Raw genomic sequence first — 22,642 nt, 5'->3', positions numbered from 1 at the left:
ACAGGTCTTTTTCTGGATGTGATAAGAGACGCGTCCGCAACGACGGCACAGGGTGTGCGTCTTATTGCGCCGTTTACCAAACGAGCTAGTACCCTTAGTCTAAAGATAACAAAGATTCGTACGGATTATTAATTAGAACATTAAATATTTTTTTAAAGCCAAAAGCTTACCATCGTTCCTCGGCAGGATCCGGATGTGAAAAGAAAGAAAGAGGAGAACAACAGCTGAAAAACACCTCTCAACTGCTCATAGCTAACTTAAGATACGATTATAGCCAAACATAATCTCACGACTATTTTTAAATCCACTTATTCTTTGCTAGATAGCTCTGGAATTCAAATTTATTATTTGGAAATCACATTGATTGAATCAGATAAATTTATACTTACATGAATACTAATATGAATCTATCAAAAGTAATTTGAAAAGTATCATCTGGCCTTCTTGAAATTTTCATTACGAGCTCATGAGAGCTTCTTTACATTTACGTCATCAATTACATCATAACTAAGAAGACGGCATTTTAGGAAGAGGATATTTTTACTACATAAAATGAACAAATTTCCAATAAATCGTGATTATACTCCATCAAATGGGTTAAAAAAAACTTAATACCTTTATTGAATACTACTTGATTCAATGATAAACACTAATATATGAATTAAATCAAAGTAATACGTGCTAAAAACCCTAACATTTCCACTGTAATAAGTCAATTTTTATCTAAAAAATGGAAATGAGGCAGTATAAAGATACAATAACACATTTTTATAAATTTTATTGTATTTTTATATAATAAAACTAGGCATTAGAGGAATAATTTTTTAATATACCGTAAGTCTTTTTTTTATTGGTCCCATGTGGACATCCAATAATTAACCGTTTTCCTTAATATTAATAAAAAAAGGAATTTTCTTTTTCAAAACAACTTGGCTGAGCCTGAAGCAAGTTAAATTTCTCAATAATACTGGAATGAAATGTACAGCGAGAAACAATGAGATTCGTCCTCCTGCATCTGCAGCTCTTCCATTAAAACAACTTCCAAAGTTTTCTCTATTTCGTCTCCTAATATTCTTGGAAAACTGATGCCACTGATGAACACAACAATCAAACAACTAATGTCTATGATACTGAATCAATTTATAAGGCTTTATTATTTCTGTAATTATAGACCCTTCATCCTCCCTTCCGACTCCATTATTACTTGTGAGTCTCTTCTTTCATTAGAAAAAAGAAGAAGACGATCTTGTGGAATCGCTATAGCTTATGGACAGCACTCTCGGGAGTTATTCTCTTGAACTTGAATGTGTGAACGTTCGCGCCCGGTGATTCCTAGAGAAAGAAATATACTTTATGTATATGGATTTCACCAAAAGATTCCTAAGTTAGTTGGAGTAACTTTAATACTATAAGGTTTACTTATACTTAATCAGTGCAACTCCATCTAACCAATTAAAGGAACATTAAAAAAAAAAAAAAATTAAAAAAAAGACGATCTTGGACCATGAATTTAATGTGGCAATCTATTCCAGACATCATTATCAGCAAAGTCGCGGGACATATTTAACTCCCCTATTAGTTACTTACATGTATGCATAAGTAGTTCATGGAAACTCTTACGTGATACATACATGTTAATAAATTAATTATCCATGAGCTTATAACTTTAGTAGATTTATATTGGAAAATATGAATTTCGTTTAACATATTTCAAAAGTAAATGAGTGGGAAGATTCTTTTAAACTGATATATATATATAATAATTTATTATTAATAACTATGACCAATATATATTTAGAAAAAAGAAAAATAAACAAACACGAATGTGGTTCTAATTGAAGAAGTGCTAGTCATAGAGAAAGTGCTTATTATTTAATTCTCCGTTATCAATTATAATAATTAAAATCATTAAACATGATGGATTATTCATATTCGACAAGACTCTGGGATTGACGGACAAGCATTTGCAAGCACTGGGCAAGAGCAGCAATTTCTACTTCGTTATGATCCAGGATATGTCAGAAGAAGAGTTGGTTGGTTGGCTGTGGCGCGACAAACCGCTGAGAGGATTCGGGGAGGTAGTCAAAGGTCGAGTCGTTGGAGTGCGAGGAAAACTGTATCAAGCGAAGTACTGAGAACCATAACAATCGACTTATAGATTCTTTCAACGAATTTTTAAGTGTATTTTTCTAGCACTTCTTCCATTGGAACCTCTGTTATGTTTGTTTATTTTCCTTTTAGTTTTATCCTAATATATATTATATTGGTGATAGTCGATAGATATTATATCAGTTTAAAAGAATCTTGTCATTATATCAAATATCTAAGCATGTTGTAAAAACGCAAGATTACTCCCACTGGTCTAAGGTTTATTAACAGGCTTGTAAGCGTTCCGCTATTTTGGCTTTCTGTTCAGCGTTCCGTTCAATTTTTCATTTTTCGTTCACCCATTATTTTGTTCGGTTCAGCGTTCCAATTATAATTTATAAGTAACGTAGTAACAGGCTTTTACAGTATACAAAAATACACACTCGTTAAATGAAGCTCTACAGTTTTTGAGGCATAAAAGGTCGGATACTCAAAATGAAATTGCTAAATTAAATTGAATGTAGAAAAACGAGAACGCTTTCATTTATGTCTGGGGTGCCAAAGTTTTTGTCTAAAATGTCTATGGGAATTATTAAAAAAAAAAAAAGTCAAACTCAAGGTCAAAACACTAATAGCCGACTAAAAATTATAATATTTTATTTTCACAGAAGTAGAATAGTTATGTCCTTTGTGATTCAATCATATCGATCTTCTCTTAATCCTATATGTAATTATAGATTAATTAAGCCATAAATAATTATTCAAATCTATTATATATAACTTACGACCAACTCTTAATAAAATGGCATATTTGTAGCACGTCAACCCAAAAGAAAGCTAGAATAATTTTTCTCAAAATTAAACATAGAATACATTTTCCAACAAATTATAGTTTATTTCAATGAACAAATGATTCTGATTAATCCTTTGGAGGTATCGCAAATTGAACTTAAAGTAGCCAAAATTCACCGCCACATTTATAGAATTAGGAAATTCATAAATTATATTTCTAAAACAATATTGGGTCAAATTAAGTCAGATAGATGAAATGGAGTTTTTAAACTACAGATAACACTCTCGGGTATTTCAATTCATCCCAGAAATTTGAATTCAATACCTTTAATTGATCGGAATATCTCTTTAAAATATAGCCTGTCATTTCATAAATATAAATGATTGAACCTTTGTATATATGATTCGTGTATTTTTCATAAAAATAAATAAATTTTTTTAAACTAAACCCTGACATGCAGGCGACATTGAAAAAATAAAAGTAAAAGGGACATAAATAATAGTTTTTTATACTTTATATTTATTACTTTTTATAGTCACATATATTCACATTTACACGAATATTAATATCAGAGGTGTCTGCAGAGGTGGAGGCTTTAGGTCCCTCATCAATTTCAAAAATTGAACCTGAATTTGCATTGTCGTGTTTCTAGGATACTTATCCTTTAACAACTACACCCCTTCAGAAATTACTATCACCTATTTAAATGGAACGTTAAAATCTCATTTTTAGCGTTCATCGATCAAAAAAATCCGTTCTGATCAGCGTTCCGCTCATTGAACGCACGTTCCATGGAACACCGTTCAATTTTGCGTTCATTCACAAGTCTGTTTATTTACACTGTGTCTTACACTGAAACCCATCGATATGGTGAATAATTATTTCGTTCTAGATTGGCGTAGTAGTTAAAAGGCACCGAAGTCTAAAAAAAAAAAGGAACTCAAGTGCTTATTTTTCTTGGGATATACGGTTTGTTATTCAATATTTTCAGAAATTAAAAACAATAGGTCTATATTAAGAAAATTATATCTTCAACAAAATAATCCAAAAAAATATTTTTACTAATTATAATATTTTAAAGCTAATAGCAGAAGATCCATACTTCCTCGAAATTATTGACGTTGAATGTGATGAAGAACAACATATTAGTAGCTTTATGGTCAAATTTTTGACCATATAAATAAATAAAATTATAAATTATTTATTGGGAAGCTGCATTACTCAAGAATAATGATTTAATCGAGAGTGTTGTTCAAATGAAAATTATGGCTTCCACGGAAAGGAAAAATTATCGTGATTCATATGGTCTAGATATTAAATTTCTATTAGAAATGTTTTTTTGATCCTTAATGTTACTCGAAATCATTTTTTATCATTTCCATTATTTTTTGACAGTTTTATTTCATTTTGAAATTAGGCGGTTAAAAAATGAACCTTTCGCCAATGAGGTAAGTATAGTTATTTTTGAGAATATATTGTTTTCATAGGTAATATCTTACTATTAACAAAATTTTAGAGACAGTTACAAAGATATTCCATTTTCTAAGGCAAAAGAGTAGAATTAAGTTGAAAAAATATATGATCCTGACACTTCTTGATGGGATTTCTAAATAAAACAAGAGTATAGCAAGGTTAATAGAAATACATACAAGAAACACTTTTTAACTTCGGAGTATTGAAAGAGTTGAGCTCTTGTATGCAATAACAGCTGCCTATGGAGGGATAATTAGATGTAGGAAAAAGTGGTGGCTTATATTTAACAGGTCAGTAGTAATTCTGGTGTTCAAGCCTGGCGACTCTTGAAAACTAGAACAAATATATATGTCTCGTTCATAATTTATCCGTCATATTGATCCAGTTTCTATCTATTTTGTAGACAAGCAGCTGGCAAAAGTTTGAGATGTGACAATCGTCCTCTCCTAATAAGATCTACCTCTCGTTTAAGACGCTGTAAAGGTCCAATGAACAATTTTTAAGAGGAAGGCAAAGTTTGGGTGTTTCAGATGGAATATCGGCCAACATTGCATTCACATTGCTCCTATAATTATCAGAAATAAATGAAATTATACTCGAATATTTGATATTTTTTTCTTGAAATTTTGTTTACATAAATACAAAATGAACATGTTATGAGAATATGTTCACTTAATTTTTTAAGATTGAATCCAATAATTTAATAACAAATATGTATCCAAATCAAATATTTCTTCTTACGTCTAATTGCTACTGATACTAACGATATGTTAATTAATTTACCGGGTCCCTTTGGGATCCCAAAGATCTAATCAAGTTTTATTATAAATTTAATTATCATATTGGAGTTATTTTTATATAATTTATCCCATAATTGTTTTTAAATGTCCTAAATAATTATCACTTGTAATGCGTTAAAATGAAAACTAAAGAGTGAAAAAGGATTCAAAAATGGAATAGTGGGGATTAAAAGGATGATTCATTTCATTAGAATATTGATAATGTTCTTTAACCTTTATAAAAAATAATTCTTGTTTAACTGTATTGTATAATATTACCATTAATATTGAATAAATTCATAAATCTACTGCTATATACTCTTATTTACAATAATATACCTATCAATGAAGTAAAAACATAACGAAACCCCTTACTGTATCTCCTCTCGCACGCTTTTTCTTCCTTATAGTTTAAATATTCGTTGAATTAAATAATGGAATTTAAGACGAAGAAATTGCAAGTTGTACAATTTGGATATACAAGTTATAACTTGTACACAAAGTATATAATTATAGTTAGAATAGTAAATGTGACTTTAGATGAAGTTTAGAAAAGAGCGTGTGTAGCTAAAGCACAGCACGTCATATTAAAAAGAAAAGGAGTTCATTTATTTAGAGTAGTAAACTCTAAGCATTTTTAGCGTGCATATTTTGTTGTTGTTGTTGTTGGTAGCCTAAAAATGTTTTTTTTATTTCCTCAAGCTGCTATCATTATTAAGGAAATACCATATAAATATCGAGGAACCACGTGTGAGTTTGCTCCTAAAAAGCTTAAAGGAACACTAATGATTTTTTGGGAAGTTATCTTCTATATTATTAAAACAAAATTTGTATTTTAGCCGACCCATAATTACTCCTGGAATTGCCGGGTACTACTGCTGGTGTATAATAAAGTAAAGGCTGAAGTTTCAAACATCGAAAGTATAAGGTTAATTAGTTAATTAAAACTGGTACTTAGTTCCAAAAACATACATTGAAATATTAAATATATCAAAATAATTACAAAGCTGCGAAATATAATTAATTAATTAAGTAAGAATAAGAAAAAATGCAATTTGACGTTAATAATGACAAGGTAAGAAATGACATAGAACAACAAACTACTGTAGTCTAGATTATGTAGATGTCGCTTTTGCAATTAACTATTTTCTTGTTCAGCGGATTAAAGATGTATCTGTTAATAGATGTCGCTTTGTTGAGTTATATTGTCTATTATTATTTATTATATAGTAAGCGTAACGAGCACTCTTTGCTCCTTCCCCTTGCTCCTTCCTATCTTCCTTCTCTTTTTAGGAGAAACAGAAGCGTGTGTAGAGCGAGGGAGTGAGCGAGAGAAGTGGGGGAAAGAGAGAGAACGAAATATTAAAGTAATAAGCTGCTGAAAAAGAGAGAGAGAGAGAAAGAAGGAAAAAGAAGAAGAAAAAACAACAAACAGACCTCAAAGGGAATCCGAGTCTCGGAAATCGATATCTGTCCAAAGATGGAATAAATTTTAGATTTTTAGATCTCTAAGTGCATGATGAAATTAGTGGATAATGTGATTCGTTCTATGCGAGTTGGAAAAGTCTTTAGAGAGAATTCAGAAGGCATCAATAATTTGCATTTCTCTTCTGACGGCTCCTGGCTCATATCGAGTGCGGATGACGATCAAATCGTTATTTATGACTGTGAAAAAGGAGTGACTCGAAGGAGTCTTAACTCCAAAAAGTATGGTGTTGATCTCGTTCATTTCACACCTGGACATTACTCCAAGAGCCATGTTGTTCATGCATCTACCAAAGAAAATGACATCATACGATACTTGAATGTCGCTGAAAATAAATACATCTCCTATTTTAGGTGCTCCATCACTCTAAATTATAATATACATCCTAAGATATATAAATATATACTTATACATAATTAAAATAATGACGGAACATATTAACTATAGTTTGTGTAAATACTAATCAGATGTAACTTCATTGTTTCATGTCTTCTCTAAATCTAATTTCAATCCACAGCTTTGCGTTAATAAATGACAATATGAAGGTCAATTTAATCATTCAAGGTTATTTAGTACATTATGTTCTGTCAAGTTTTTGGGACTTGGAATAGTAATAGTTGCAATACATCTGTATAATATTTATATATATCTTTAACACTCACCTGACTTTTTCAAAAACTACATTCAATTATTATATAATTTCAGGGGTCATACTAAAAAAGTAGTAACACTCTGCGTAAGCCCTGTCGACGAGTCCTTTATCTCAGGATCCCTAGATAAGACAATAAGATTATGGGACTTGCGATCCAACAACTGCCAAGGCTTGATGCACCTTGCAGGAAGACCGGTGGCATCATTTGATCCTGAAGGTCTAATATTCGCAGCTGGTATCAGTTCAGAGAGTGTTAAGCTCTACGATCTTCGCTCATTTGATAAAGGGCCATTTTCATCCTTCAAATTTCCACGTAAGTTATGTTTTTTTTTTAAAGTAAGCCATTTCAAATTTATAAATTGTTATATGTATTGAATTAGCTGAGAAAGAAATGGAGTGGACAGGGTTAAAGTTTAGTCCTGATGGTAAAACGATTCTCATTTCAACTAATGGATCCCTCATAAAACTTATTGATGCTTTCTCCGGACAAACGCTTCAAACTTTCACTGGTCATTTAAATACAAAAGGAATTCCGTTAGAAGCTTCATTCTCACCAGACTCTCAATTCGTTATTTCTGGATCCACAGATGGACGTGTTCATATTTGGAATGCAGAAACGGGTACAAAAGTCTGCGTTTTAAATGGAGATCACGATGGACCTGTCAGTTGCGTACAATTTAATCCCAAGTATATGATGATGGCATCTGCTTGTAATAATATGGCATTTTGGTTACCCAGTATTGAAGAAGAGACTTGAGTTTTTAGAAAAAAAATTGAGTATTTATTATTATCATTGTATTTAACTTGTGTTTCCTAAGTATTCATTCGGTTTTCTTTTATTATTAAAAATATTATTTATTTTTCTTATGATTTTTAAAGAAGTTGACGAAATCATACTTTTCCTCGGTTTAATATAAAAAAATTAAGAAAAGAAAGAGAGCTAAAACCAAAGTTTGTATTATATATAGACACATATATAAAGCAAAAACAAAACAAAAAAAAAAACCAAAACTATATTATATATATGTAGGTTCCTTAAGTATTTCATATACATACCCTCCCGACCACCACTTCCCTCTCTTCACGTGGCTCATGTTTTAGAAATTGAATCAAATTAAAATATGGGATGAACATGGCTAACTTCAAAAGTTGTATTTATGCTAACAAAGTAATTCTTAAGACTTAACTACTTTACCGAAGATGATTAGATCTCATTTCCATTGACATGCATCGAAATTGCTACACCCTCTTAATTTTCCTTGTTATGGTGAGTTACGACCTCAAATGTTTTAAAGTGTGTGCCATTTTGCAGTTTTCGTTTCTTTCCTTCATGTTTCATACAGTTTTTTTCCTTCATACTTTTTGACTGCTATTATTATTTTCTTTCTTTCTTTTGTCTTGGTATTTTTTTTTTTTCAATGAAATTTTTTATTGGAGTAACTATTTGCTTAATTCTATCATAAAATTCACCGAGCAATAGGTTTGTCTTTCTTACCTCCATTTTTTTCTTTATTTGATTTGATTCATTTTTCAAAGAGTAAATTTTATTTTTTTAAAGTCAAGGTCCCAAGAGAGAGAGAGAGAGAGTTCGTTTGAAATTAGTAATTCAAGACCATTTTATTTAACTTTCTTGTAGTAGTCAGTAAAATTCAAATTTGTAACCTGTCACAGAAGTACGCATATACTGTTCCGTATTTCGTAGTTTATTACGTTTACTATATATTAATTGAGTATTATTTATAATTTATATATATATACCTACATAGAATTCTAACTCTTGTTCACTAGATGTAATGACGAGCAAGTTATTGAACTAAATAAAAATGTGGTGTTTTTTTTTTCATCTACATACAAGAAAAATATAATAATAATAGAAACAGGTACAACTTTGAATAATATATATTATTCAGTCTATCTATAAAAATATATACATATTATATACTAACATGTTTAATCAGTATTGGTTTTTGTTTTTAAATATAGAAACAAATAAAGTGAAACAATTTATTTCATAGGATCCTTAGGATGTCTTGTTTATTTTTTATACATTAGTGTCATATCAAATTTTATCAACGACATGTTCCTTTTATAACATATCTATTAGGGTATGCCTTAAAAATCAATATTTTACTTTTTTTTACTCTCGCCCTTCCATTTTGTTCTCTTTATAATAAAACTTCACTGTGCAAAATATTTCTGACTTTAATTAATATTAATTGTGGCTCTCGCTTTTTAATGTTTGGCTCTAAGTTGAAAAACTAGCAAAAAAAAAAAAAAAAAATCGATGTCTCCAATTTTTTCCCAAAACATTAAAATACCAATATCAATAGCTTTACTGGTTTAGTAGCTTTTGCAGTTTCAATATCCAATCGCTTCTACTATAAAGTCCTTAATCTACAAAACCAACCATTATTTGGTGCACTTTTCTCTTCTTTTCTTAATAGTGGTATAATTTTAATTCATTCTACGTTTAATTTGTGTTTAAAAATTGTAAACGTGCAGAAATTTACAATTTTAGTGAAAAGTTTAAGATCCAAGGGCCAGCTTTAAATGTCGCTCAAAATGTTACAATTTTTGGCACAGGAATATATTATCACTATTGAAATCGATTGAGAGGAGGGTGAATTAATTAAAATAAAAAACATTGAATTTTGTAAGTACACAATAAGACCCATTGTCTGTGAGAACTATTCTTCTTTTACTCTATAAAGCTTGATTATAATTAATAATTGCACTAAGACAATTATACCTAATGCACTGGGACACATGCATCAAAAGATTGTCGTTCTTATTGAACAACCCCTTACTGTGGATTTGATCAGATTAAATCTTAATTATAAAGAAGAGGAAATTAGATTATTATTATGAGACAAATTGTATTTGATTCTATGAGAGTGTACTCATGATCTTTATATTACTTCCAAGAAATGGTGTTGGGAAGAGAAAGATAATTTTCATTTAAAAATAAACAAACGTATCCCTTGTGAGCCTCACAGAGTGATGTGTATTATTTATTTAATTAATATCCAAGTAACTGGATTAATCACAAGTTTTACTTATTAACACGTTACGTGTGGGGGTCAATAGGTACTAATGTTGGAGTTGGGTCTGGACATCCTAGACCGATCTGAGACAGTTATATAATTTTTTGGACCGAATTAGTTCGGTGTAACAAAAAAGCTTGGTCTGGATTGGTCTAATAGAAAAATTCGGTCTGGTTTGGTTTCAAAAAAATATGTCTAGATTGATTTTATAGATAAATTATTTATAACATGACTATATGTATTTTCAAATACAATGACGTCATGCGATGTTTAAACAGAGATATATCTGACGAATTTTAATCTCGTTGTCTCTTATTTGCATGCAGTATTTGTTCTAGAACATATCGTGTATAATTGAGATTTTTTTCAAAAAATCAATGACGGTTAATCTAAAAAAAAAATTAGCCTTTCATAATATATGAGACCAAAAAAAGTCGGCCCATAAAGTGAGACCGAAAAAAATAGGTCCACGGTCTGAGACCACGCTCTGGACCGAAATATAGGTCCAAATCGGGCAAGAAAAATCACTAGGACCGAACCGAAAAAATAAATTCGGTACTGGACCGAGTCTCAACGCTTTTAGATACTGCGTTTTCGGGAGTTAACAGGTTTCATCCTGTCAGTACTCGTAATTTTGAGGTATACTGATTAAGGATCTTGATTATTTAAATTTTCATTCATCTATATACCCAATATGAATTAAAAAATAATGGTGAAAAAAATTCTCCCGTTTATGCAATGTTTTTTAAAGTTACTTGAAATTTTTGCAATGCCCCACCCGCACTGTATTTTATTCGGCAATTACCCACCGGTGGGGTTCCTTGCGTGCAAGGTGTTAATATAGATTTTTCGTCATATTACCATTGGAATATGGGTTATTCCATAGAAAATTTACATTTTTTCTTCTTTTTTCCTATTTGAATTAAATTTCGTATGTAATAACTTATTACTGAGAAAATCAACTATGAAATTTCAGATCTGGAACTCAATCCAACTTTGAGCTCCTTTTCATGATGAATTTGTTCTAAAATCGTCTTGAAGACCCTTGCACTTTGGATTGTAGTTCGTAAACTGCACATTTGATAGATGCATTTATTACATCATTTGATAGCTATTGAATTATACAAATAAATACTCTTTTTGTTATTCTGTTATAAAATGTTATAGTTGTCTATGTCCATATTTTTTTACTTTCAATATCTCAAACATCATATCATCTGATTTTAATAAAAAATTGTCAGAACAAGATCAAATCAATATCTCATTTTAGAAAAAAAAGATGAGTAATAGATCATTGGGCTTGGGAGATAAGAGATGTTTAATTTGTTGATATATATAATTAAATTCCACATTTAATGGTTTTAAGAGGTTTAATGCTTATAAAGTTAAGCAAATTATGGGATTTTAAACCAATTTACGTGTAATATTCCTTCCCATAAATGGTTATTGCTAGAATTTATTTCTCAACCTAAACATATTGGTTTAGTTAAAGTAAAGGACTCGAGGGAAAGAGCGGGTAGACAAAAAATCTACAACAACAAAAAATTATGGGAAATAAATAAGGTCTTCATCTACAGCTGACTGATATATAATTGTCTTAATTTGGTTCAAAATATAGCCACCAATATAAAATAAAATATCAGTTTGTTGTTCAGACAACAAAGTATTTTCTTGTAGCGGAGGAATTAGTTCTAGACGAAACGATGCATTATCCCCTTCCTCTGATTTATTTCTTCCTTCTTTTAAATCATCTAAAAAATTGATTAGATATTCACCATCATCATATTGATAATTAAATGGAAGATCCCGGTTCCTTCATGAACTGACTTAAAGCAATTATTCGAAGATTATTTTGAGTCTCTAATGATGATAGAGTTGGGCAGGCTCTTGTACCGAATAAGGCTGAATAAATTTTCCATGGTATCTTGAGTAAATCTTCTAGTTAAAAAAATGAATAAAAATCCTTCATTAAGGAGTTCCTTGACGAATGACTTCGATCACCTTTTTTAAAGTATAAATAGCTTCATTATGTTTATCAAGATTTTTGTGACTTAAATCCATCATCGGTGATTGGTGAGTTCAAACCAGGAACGAATCATATCAATAAATTATGTCCTTAATAAGATTGACCCATCCTCCTCCTGTATTGTCGAATATCTCATACCCACACTTGTTTCATGTACATTAGTGTCATATCAAATTTTATCAACGACATGTTCCTTTTATAACATATCTATTAGGGTATGCCTTAAAAATCAATATTTTACTTTTTTTTACTCTCGCCCTTCCATTTTGTTCTCTTTATAATAAAACTTCACTGTGCAAAATATTTCTGACTTTAATTAATATTAATTGTGGCTCTCGCTTTTTAATGTTTGGCTCTAAGTTGAAAAACTAGCAAAAAAAAAAAAAAATCGATGTCTCCAATTTTTTCCCAAAACATTAAAATACCAATATCAATAGCTTTACTGGTTTAGTAGCTTTTGCAGTTTCAATTTCCAATCGCTTCTACTATAAAGTCCTTAATCTACAAAACCAACCATTATTTGGTGCACTTTTCTCTTCTTTTCTTAATAGTGGTATAATTTTAATTCATTCTACGTTTAATTTGTGTTTAAAAATTGTAAACGTGCAGAAATTTACAATTTTAGTGAAAAGTTTAAGATCCAAGGGCCAGCTTTAAATGTCGCTCAAGATCCCGGTTCCTTCATGAACTGACTTAAAGCAATTATTCGAAGATTATTTTGAGTCTCTAATGATGATAGAGTTGGGCAGGCTCTTGTACCGAATAAGGCTGAATAAATTTTCCATGGTATCTTGAGTAAATCTTCTAGTTAAAAAAATGAATAAAAATCCTTCATTAAGGAGTTCCTTGACGAATGACTTCGATCACCTTTTTTAAAGTATAAATAGCTTCATTATGTTTATCAAGATTTTTGTGACTTAAATCCATCATCGGTGATTGGTGAGTTCAAACCAGGAACGAATCATATCAATAAATTATGTCCTTAATAAGATTGACCCATCCTCCTCCTGTATTGTCGAATATCTCATACCCACACTTGTTTCATGAAAAAAAAAGTAATTGAAACAGTAACATTCATTTTCGAAAAGTGGCTGAGGTTAATCACACTTTTAGAAAGCTTTAGAACAATTTTCAATTCCTAAACTTTTTCTAAGTCTACGAGTTTTTGAAAATGTTTTACAAGAACAGTGTTCTTTGATAAATGTCTTTCTTCCCAAAAAAAATGGTGGCAAAATAATTTCCATATTGTTTACCAAAGATCTACAAAGATTTTTAGATGAAGATCATAAGGAAAGTATAAATTTTCTTTCGGATTTGCTGAATGAGGTACGAAGTTGACAATTTCATTTTTTCTTCCAAAATTAACTACCTATCAACGGAATATTGCCTAGTTTGATGGTCCCATATCTGTGGTAATCGATCTTACACGTTGACCAATTTTGGAAGATCTTATGACGACATCTGTTGTAATTTTCTCCAGTACATACCCATTGACTGAATTTGGAGTAAAGAAATAACCAAAATTTGCTTAAATCTACTTTCAATTCCAGAGAACAGGACGACAGGAATATGTTTTGCATATTCGGCGGTGTGCACTTGAAAAGTATATTTTTGTCTTTTTCACTGACGGTCGTTATTTTAAACTTGAAAAAACTCAAAATCCTCATTCAAAATACACCTTTCAAATGAAATGCCTTCAGTTTTCCTTCGCAGTGTCCTCAGCGAGGGTAAAGGAAATCCTTGGTCAAGAAGAGATTCATACCCTTACGAACCACAATTAAATCTGAAAAGTTTAATAAAACATAAAATTCATAAGAAAGAACATAGCTTCAAAATAAGGCATAAAAAATTGTTAATTATTTCTTTCTATTTATTTGTTTACCTTAATATTTGTGCTTTTTTAACTGGTGGACTTGACCAAGTGATTTTAGAGTTCTTTATTTTCATGGACAAACATTTTTGTTCAAGAATCCTTCAATGTAGGTTTTGCGACAAAACTGACCCTAAAATAATAAATATAATATTCTACCTATTTTAAGTAGTTAAGTAATATTTCATAAATAAACGTAGGTATACAATTGTATTCCCCCCTCCCAATAGAAAACGGTCACACAAACAACAAAGGCGTTTGGTACCCCTGTACCCGCATCTTTGGTTCTTTTGTATCAGACAGCCTCTGTTTCAACTTCCTTTGTCGTTCGTAGGGTTTTTAACATATTGTTAAAGATGAAAAGAAAAACCTAGTATGTACGGGATGGTGTGGCGGGACACTGGAATTGCATAGCTACGTTTATTTGTGAAATATTACTTAACTACTTAAAAAGGGTAAGGTATAATATTTCATTTCATCTGCGTAGGTAAACAATTGTATCCTTCAAAGGTGGTACAATGATTTTTGAAATGACAAATAAAGTAATCCTCATTGGGTCTAGTTAATTTAAGAGAAAAGGAAAGTTAAATCGTTGATTCTCCTACGAGAATCATTAATTCTACAAGTAGAAATTACAATCCCATTCTCTCCTAGGACAAATTACAATTTTACTGAGGGAGATAGTAGCATTAAATATTTGAAGAGGTTGTGTGTTTGAGAAAATATGACGCGAGTCACACCCTCTATTATATTGTATATTGCAATATTGTACAAAAATTATTCTTTCATTGCCGATTTTTTTTTTTTGTGAAGATTATGCTTTGTATAATGCTGGGAGTTGTGATTCCTTTTAGTGAACTGATTCAGTTCACTAAAAGATTTGTTCACTGCATGAATCACTTCTAAGATATCCCCCCTCCAATAAAAATACTTTGTTACCATTTTTAGAATGATTCAAACTGATGCATTTTTGAATATTATATGGGATTTATGATGCACAAGGAAGCGGCTGTGGAAGAATTTTTTGATTTAATAGTTTGAGTAGACTCAAGTGAACTGCTACCTGAATGTACGAAATACGAATAATCTGTAAAGGATTCAGTTCTTTTCTTAAATAAGTTCTTTTAGAGAATCAGTTCTTTTGATGACTCAGTTCGATTAAAGATGTAGTTCTTTTGATGATTCGTTCTTTTAAAGATTCCATTCTTTCAGTGAATCAGTTCTTTTGTTAAAACAGTTCAGTTGAATGATATATTTTAAAAATCTATTGCTAGTCCCAGCATTATCCTATGAATGATGAGGATTGTTGTAACTTGTGTAACCCAAATAATATCCAAAAATGCATCCCGTCCCACTGATTATGCAGGTCTTCTTAACTAAAGATAATTTATTAACTAAAATGAACCCTTACATTAATATTGGGCTAACTAGAAGAGACAAGTTAAAGATGTTATCTCATTATTCATGCGATATGGAAGTTTTAGGATATAAGGAATGTTGAGCCCAACTAAAGTCAACCAGCTTGTATTCCTTAATACTAATTTGGATTTATTGCAGTTTGATCCAATATAAATAATGTAGTAATCAATGATATTTAAATTTATATTTAATACCTAAAGATTTTTTTGTTGCAATTTAATCTTTAGAATTTTTACTATATTGATTTTATACAAGGTTTTTAAATCAGTTTGAATCATTCTAAAAAATGGTAACAAAGTATTTTTATTGGAGGGGGGTATCTTAGCAGTGATTCATGCAGTGAAGAAATCACAATTCCCAGCATTCATATTTTCTTCATATTTTGAAAACACGCAACCTTTTGAAATATTCAATGAAATTGTAGTTTTTCCTAGAAGAGAATAGGATTGTAATCTCTACTAATAGAATTATTGATTCTCCTGAATTTCAATCTCTACTGTGACATATATGTTGATCTAAGGGAACATCTCGATTTCCATTGACGCAAAAAACTTGATCTCTATTTGCGGAAGGATGATCTTTCTCGTCCTGTAATTTAAGAAAGAAGAGGTAAATTATAAAACCGTATAAAGCTATCAGAGTTGTCAGTCCAAAAACCCTGTTTAAGTTTAAGGAATACCCTTCATTTCTTTTAAATAAAACCATGGCTGACCTAGTACTATGGCTGGTGAAAGAGCTAGTGTCAATTTCGGCCGCTTCTATTTAAACTATGAACTAGCGGCTGAGAGGTTGTGTGGAAATTTGTGATAGCAGACCTTTGCATGTATTAAAGAGGAAAGTGGTCTCTCTCTACAGATTTTTGAAAATATATTAGTTTTAAGATATGAAATACTGCGTCTAATCATTCATTCGCATATTTTGCTATTGTCATCCCTCCTCTAAAATGTATAAATTTTGAGTTTTTATCTAATCCCAAGAGTGGGATAAATAAAGAACGATCCTTGTTTCTTTTTAACATTTGAGCCTAAAATGCTTAGGGAAGATTAACTGGAAATGGAGGGCAGAGCTGCGAAGCATAAAGTATTTCTAAAGCTGGTTAATTTATCATATCCTAGGTTTCTAATACTTTCAAATGAAGTTTCTATGTATTTCGGGTAAAGGTGGATACTTACTAAATAAACCCTTAAAAATCTTCTTCAATTAGAAGAATTGAATAAGGCTGCTGAGTCTGTCTGAAACTTTACAATTGCTGCTCTATGTGATGCAACAGAAGAGAAAGATTCCCCCTTTTCTACTAAATTACTTAAATAGTTAATTAAGTATTCTGCAGAGACGTTAAAAGGATCCATGCCAATGTCCTGAGAGTAGACTATAAATCTATTAAAATTATATGAGCAAGCTTTTCGTGGAGAGACATTAATGTCTCCTATCATGATATCAATTGATTTATCTGTTAAACCTTTTTGTTTAAGGTTGTTTTTCAGATTTTTCATGACATTAAGCAACCCAGGTCTCCTGTTTGTGGATTAATTACTGTTGCCTAGATTCATTAAGTCCTGGGCTAATTCCTTTATTTCATGAAACCAGATTGACGCACGAGGGGGTTATTATTATCGGCAGTCTTAGTTCTGGGTCTCTTCATCTTACTTGTACTTTGTGAATAAGTGGAACTGGGGAAAGAAGTAACCCTCTTTCCCCCAGTTTATTGTGATTGCATCTGTTGCAATGGCTGTGTCGTACGGAACCCAAGAAATATATTTCTCTGTTTGGTGGCATTCCCTGGACGCGAAGTGGGTATAAGTTATTACGCACATAATACTTTCTATACCGAAATTTGATACTGCGACAGAATTTAGTTGAAATTCAATTATCGCAAACAACCTTTTAATAATGAGGAAATAACTTCGGTACGTCAAGCATAGGGACGGGAGGTGAAGAGCTCCTTTTGGAAAAAATCTAGAATTCTGCCTATCAGAAGGTAAGAAACTTATAGGTTTCTCATACATACCTTGGCCCCGGTCTCCAGTTCTGTCTTTGGAGGTATCTTGGGAGGCGGCGGTGGAGTTGTATTGTTCTTCGAGAAAGCAATAATCATACCCGAGTAATTGCCAAAGAAATGTTCTTTGTTCCAGCCTGTGCTTGGTGGAGCGAAAGTAAACATCGGGAAGTGCATTCTCCAGGTGAAGTTGCCTGTACTTGTGTAGTAACTACATGAGCATTATGAATAATGTTATCTATGTATTGATATAATGAATTTAGGGAGTGCTTACAACGATAATGCCCTTCAGTAATGGTATTTCTTAAAGATGTATCTTAATATTTTTTTATAAATAAATACATGGTAATTATGATTATCTAATCTTGCAATTTCATAATTATTGTCATTCCTTTTTCGAGAACAATAAATAAATAAAAGAAAATGAAATCATTACTAACCTATGTTATGTAGGTACTTGAGAGGTCAAAAATATTCCTATTCATCATAATAGGTAATTATTTTATATAGCAGCGTACCAGATCTATCGTGATAAAATTAGACTCCATATATTTTTCTTTATTTTTTTCTCAATTAGTTTAAATGTGACGAATGACCGAGCCCAAAAGAAGTGTGATGAACAAAGTAATACTTATTGATATGATATTATGTTATATCAATGTAGTACTCACTGTCAAAGTCAATGACAAAGCTCAAAAGAAGTGTGCTGAGCAGCGTAATAGAACGTGATATTATGTAGTACTCACTGTCAGATTAAGTATTTAACAAAAAAGTATAGTTTTGCTACTTTTCATTAGAAAGAAAGCAGGTGTTTTATTCGATTATATCCATATATGAATACGTATATTTCATGTTACTTCTAACTGAAATCTAAGATGTTGCACCTCATCCTTACGTTTATGTCCATACATAAACATGTTATGTCTTATGTTAAACCTTCATTATAACATAACATTAGGGCGGTTTGTCTTTCTGCTTTGTGTTGTTGCTAATTGCACTTAAAGTAGCAAAAATTGACGTCACTCTAAAAGAATAAGAAGGTGACGTATTTTATTTGATAGGAGCCATATCCGGGACGCTATATGTATCTTTAATCAAATAAAGGTTTTAATTATAGCTAAAATTCTTGAATATCTTACTTTCTCCTACTAATTTGAATACAAACCTTATAATTGACTCAAATATAACTACTAAATATGGGACTGTATGTTCTCGTATATATCAAGGTTAATAGAAATACTAGGTGTACGACTAATGTTTGACTTCCACCACGCTTTTTAATATTGACGTCATAGTAGATGAGTGGTTGTGTGTATTCCGAAAATCTGTTTTTCTTGCCCTACAGTCGGAACTATATAATTGAAAATTCTAGCAATAGTGACGTCATAGACTATAAAGGGTTGCGTGTTTTTGTCAAAATCTGCATGTCTTACCCTGCAGTCGGTACTATATATCAAATTGAAAATTCTAGCAAGCCCGATTAAATGATGGTCTAACCTTGTACTTCTATTAACCTTGGTAAATATGAAGTACAAAATTAATTGGGATTTTCTCTTTTCGTGATTTTTGTTCAAGATTACTTTTATGTTGAAATTTGATTAAAAACCTACTATAACTGGTATAAGATATGCAAAGTCGACAATTTTCCAATCTTTTGATTCAACTAGAGATTCAAAAAGATAAATAGGGCTGTTGGAGTCACATCAACTTCACCATTATTTTCCTCATATTTCAAATTCTTAATGGCCAATTTAGTAATATTATTATTTGTCGAATACGAATACATATTAAAATTTAAAACAATAAATTCATTTCAAGATATAACAACTACTATTTAAACAAAAAATATAATTATAGTTATAAAGTTAATATACTCCATACTGAAATGCTGCAAGATGTATCTTAAACCTTAAATCGAAGGGATACGCTGAACGAATTTATAGATAGTAGAGTGAAACTCAGATTTGAACATTAGAATTTATGTTTAATAGCGATGCATTCAGAAATATTCATAGATCTATATTAATACAGACATTTTTGTCGTATGTCTATTGGTATGAGGGTGACTTTTGTGAGTGTGCTTAATAATTTGCGTAATTCGCAGCAATGTCGAGTACTCCCGCTAAACTTAAAACTTTCAAACTAGTGATGAGTCAATTAATGGGAATCGGGTGTTTTTTCTGGAATCGGGGAAATAATATTTAATCTGCGATTCGGATTCTTATTTATTACTCATATTGAACTATTTATTACTTTTTTAAGTTATAAAAAAAAGAAAAAATAGCCACCATGCCCCCTTCCAAAAAAAAAGAAAATATACATGTATAAGCTCCTGTGGACGACCCTGATAGCGAAATGGTATTTTTTGACTATAATTTAAAATATTAAAAAACCGGAATCGGTAATAGCTACTAAAATCGCATTGACATCGGAAAGTTTTTTTCCTCATCCCATCACTAATTCGAAGAAAATTTACTTTTAAAATGAACTGTGATTAAAAGTACACATTTCCCAAAAGTCAAAATAGTGTTGCTTCCCTAGAAATAAAAAAGATAGAGTGCTTACTTGAGGAAAAAATTGAAGGGAGAGACAGTTGATGAATACAAACAACAAAATGATCAAAACATTCAAATATTATATAGTAAATAGCTGTATGGATAATGAAGGTAACATTTTCCTCTTTTCTCTTATCAAAATGACAAGTATAAATATGAAATCTGTAAAATGTGAAATAGTTCATTGTTATAATAATTTATCAATCTCAACACATTTTCATAATTAATTTTTTCTTATCAATTCCTAATATTCTCGTTTGTTCTGGTAAAGGCTTATTTTTATAAAAAATGTTTTAGAATATCTAATACAAATAAACATGCAATCAATGAAGTATAATTTAATATTCTACAAAATATTAAATTATAATAAAATTAAGTCTTTCCACCCATTATTGATATTTTTCAAATTATTGATTCTTTAACTGAATAAGATATGGCAACTATCAAATATAACTGCTATCTTGATTTCAGGATGTCTCTTTTTGCTCTATTTTTTCACCACCCCCAAGAGGATTCCATAGTACTAGGTAGGGCATATGTATGAGTTATGACTATATTTATAGTTTACCCTTGTTCAATCATGTCATCACAATTCATTATTGTCATGACTGTCTTCATCATAAGTTCTTCGCTTTAAGATTCGTCGAATGTCGGAGTCCTTGAAGGGCTTAAAAAAATCCTTGCCCATTTGGGTTGTTTCCAATCTTGGCGAGGGATTTAGAAGCACTGGATTTTTAGGTCATATGAAAGTAGATGGTTATAATATATATGGAATATCAAATTAAATAGAAACTAACAAGGATGCCAAAACATATGATTGTTTTTAAATTTATAAATATATACTAACGGAAAAAAGCTTATTTTCACATGATTGTGGTTGAGTTCACATTTTTTCAACGATTTACTAGCAAGATCGTGCTCTGGGGATATTAAAAAAGCCACCGTTCTTGATGTACAATTGAATGCAATATAATAATGCATTGAACTCTAAGAATAAAATAATAAGATGTGTATTAAGTTCAAATTATATCCACTATGACAAACTTACCTAATACCAAACTCCTTATGTAAAAATTAGAGGGTTACTTTATGACTAATTATTAATTTATTAAGATTTTAAGAACATTATTCGTAACAGAAATGTTTATATTGACACAATAACTGAATGATTTGATCCTTGTTTCTTTATTGTTCATTAGCTGAACGCTTCAATAAACTGTCCTCGTCATTCTAGAGAGTAAGCACTCTATACTTTATCTAAACGACTCAAGGGAGTTCTTTAGATAAAACAGGGAACTGTAATAGTGACGTCTATGACGTCATTATTGTTTTAATTTCCAATTTAATGTGTTGTACCGACTGCTGGGGAAAAAACAGATTTTAACAAAACACGTAACCACTTATATACCATGACGTCAACATTAAAAGCGTGGTGGAAGTCAAACCTCAGTCGTACACGCGTTATGGTATAACCTTGTATTTCTATTAACCTTGGTACCAAGTTATTTTTCATCTGTACCCTTTTTTTTAAAGAAAAATTGTTTTAAACAATAATATCTTAGCAACTAGGAATATGTATGAATCGCCACAAAACCTTGAAGGATAAAAATGCGTTATGCCACCAGAGATGAGTTAATTTGAGTAGTTCGGTAGTTCTGGTTTAGATGGCTCTTTTTGATGGAATAGTTAGATACATCTAATGAATTCAAATAATTTTTTATGAAAATATTTTTGGGGAATTTATTTATTTACACTCTCAATAAACAAACACATTTGTAAGGTAATGTAAGCTGATTTTGAGCTTATTGAAATGTAGGGGTTTTAGTGGGATCCCTACAAAAACCAATATTTTATATAAAATATTAAAAATTTATTTGTGAATATATTTTTTATCAGGATGAGACCAACTTTGTATTTGTACGAAGGAGATATAATGAATAATTTTTTCTAATGATTTTTGTTTATTTATCCAATATTTAGAGTCTTATTACAGGTGAAACCAAATCAATCATTTAATCCATTGGATTTTTCTTCTCCATTCTTACATTTGCGAACATCTATAAATTCCTCTTGAAATATGTAGAATGTACATAGGTACAAATAAATTAAGATAAAATGATCAAATTACATGTGTAATGAACCTCTTAATCTGTGCCAACCATCAAACGCTAATTTAAACATATTTTCTGTAAGATGATCATCGAATTTTGTATGTTACCATGTTAGTTATGACATATTTGACAACTATTGAATCTCCCATCAAGATTCACGAATAAAGGTGAGTTTCTACATCTATTGGACGTGTGTACATGTTAACAACGAGTTTCTGAGTTTCTAAGAACTCTACAAATTACCTTCTTCAATGCTCAAATATTATCCTATTCGAAATAAAGAAGTTCTGTGATTTAAAACTTTTCTTGTTTGTAGGGGTGAAAAGTTCCAATAAATTTAATATCAGAAG

At 30.7% G+C, this 22,642-nt stretch overlaps 1 protein-coding gene, 2 long non-coding RNA genes and 1 other non-coding gene across 9 annotated transcripts; 2 read left to right on the top strand and 2 right to left on the bottom strand.

The window, feature by feature from the left end:
- Nucleotides 1–187: 187 nt before the first annotated feature.
- On the bottom strand, nt 188–953 carry LOC121118437 (ribosomal protein L37a). Its single transcript, XR_011780064.1, has 3 exons — nt 834–953; nt 390–507; nt 188–328 (listed from the first exon to the last, which is right to left on the bottom strand). It is a non-coding gene; the product is annotated as a ribosomal protein L37a (transcript).
- Nucleotides 954–3,813: 2,860 nt separating this feature from the next.
- On the top strand, nt 3,814–5,441 carry LOC121118371 (uncharacterized). The gene is made up of 2 exons (XR_011780062.1): nt 3,814–4,329; nt 4,398–5,441. It is a non-coding gene; the product is annotated as an uncharacterized lncRNA (long non-coding RNA).
- Nucleotides 5,442–6,438: 997 nt separating this feature from the next.
- Nucleotides 6,439–9,283, top strand: Wdr82 (WD repeat domain 82). The gene is made up of 3 exons (XM_040711765.2): nt 6,439–6,972; nt 7,325–7,584; nt 7,652–9,283. Exons 1-3 carry the CDS (start codon nt 6,650–6,652, stop codon nt 8,026–8,028), a joined length of 960 nt encoding a protein of 319 aa, XP_040567699.1. The 5' UTR covers nt 6,439–6,649; the 3' UTR covers nt 8,029–9,283.
- Nucleotides 9,284–13,327: 4,044 nt separating this feature from the next.
- Nucleotides 13,328–21,529, bottom strand: LOC121117363 (uncharacterized). Of its 6 annotated transcripts, none has more exons than XR_011780061.1 (6): nt 21,230–21,526; nt 21,029–21,168; nt 20,750–20,907; nt 17,639–20,163; nt 14,224–14,344; nt 13,328–14,124 (listed from the first exon to the last, which is right to left on the bottom strand). It is a non-coding gene; the product is annotated as an uncharacterized lncRNA (long non-coding RNA). The 6 variants fall into 6 exon arrangements; XR_005864163.1 differs by lacking the exon at nt 17,639–20,163 and adding an exon at nt 16,128–16,218 and having other exon boundaries at nt 14,224–14,769; nt 21,230–21,501; XR_005864165.2 differs by lacking the exon at nt 17,639–20,163 and adding an exon at nt 16,128–16,218 and having other exon boundaries at nt 21,230–21,498.
- Between the last annotated feature and the right edge of the window lie 1,113 nt (nt 21,530–22,642).

The sequence above is a fragment of the Lepeophtheirus salmonis genome, chromosome 5, assembly GCF_016086655.4.
Source record: "Lepeophtheirus salmonis chromosome 5, UVic_Lsal_1.4, whole genome shotgun sequence".
In the NCBI taxonomy this organism is placed as follows: Eukaryota; Metazoa; Arthropoda; class Copepoda; order Siphonostomatoida; family Caligidae; genus Lepeophtheirus; species Lepeophtheirus salmonis.
This window is presented reverse-complemented; position numbering and strand designations above follow the sequence as displayed.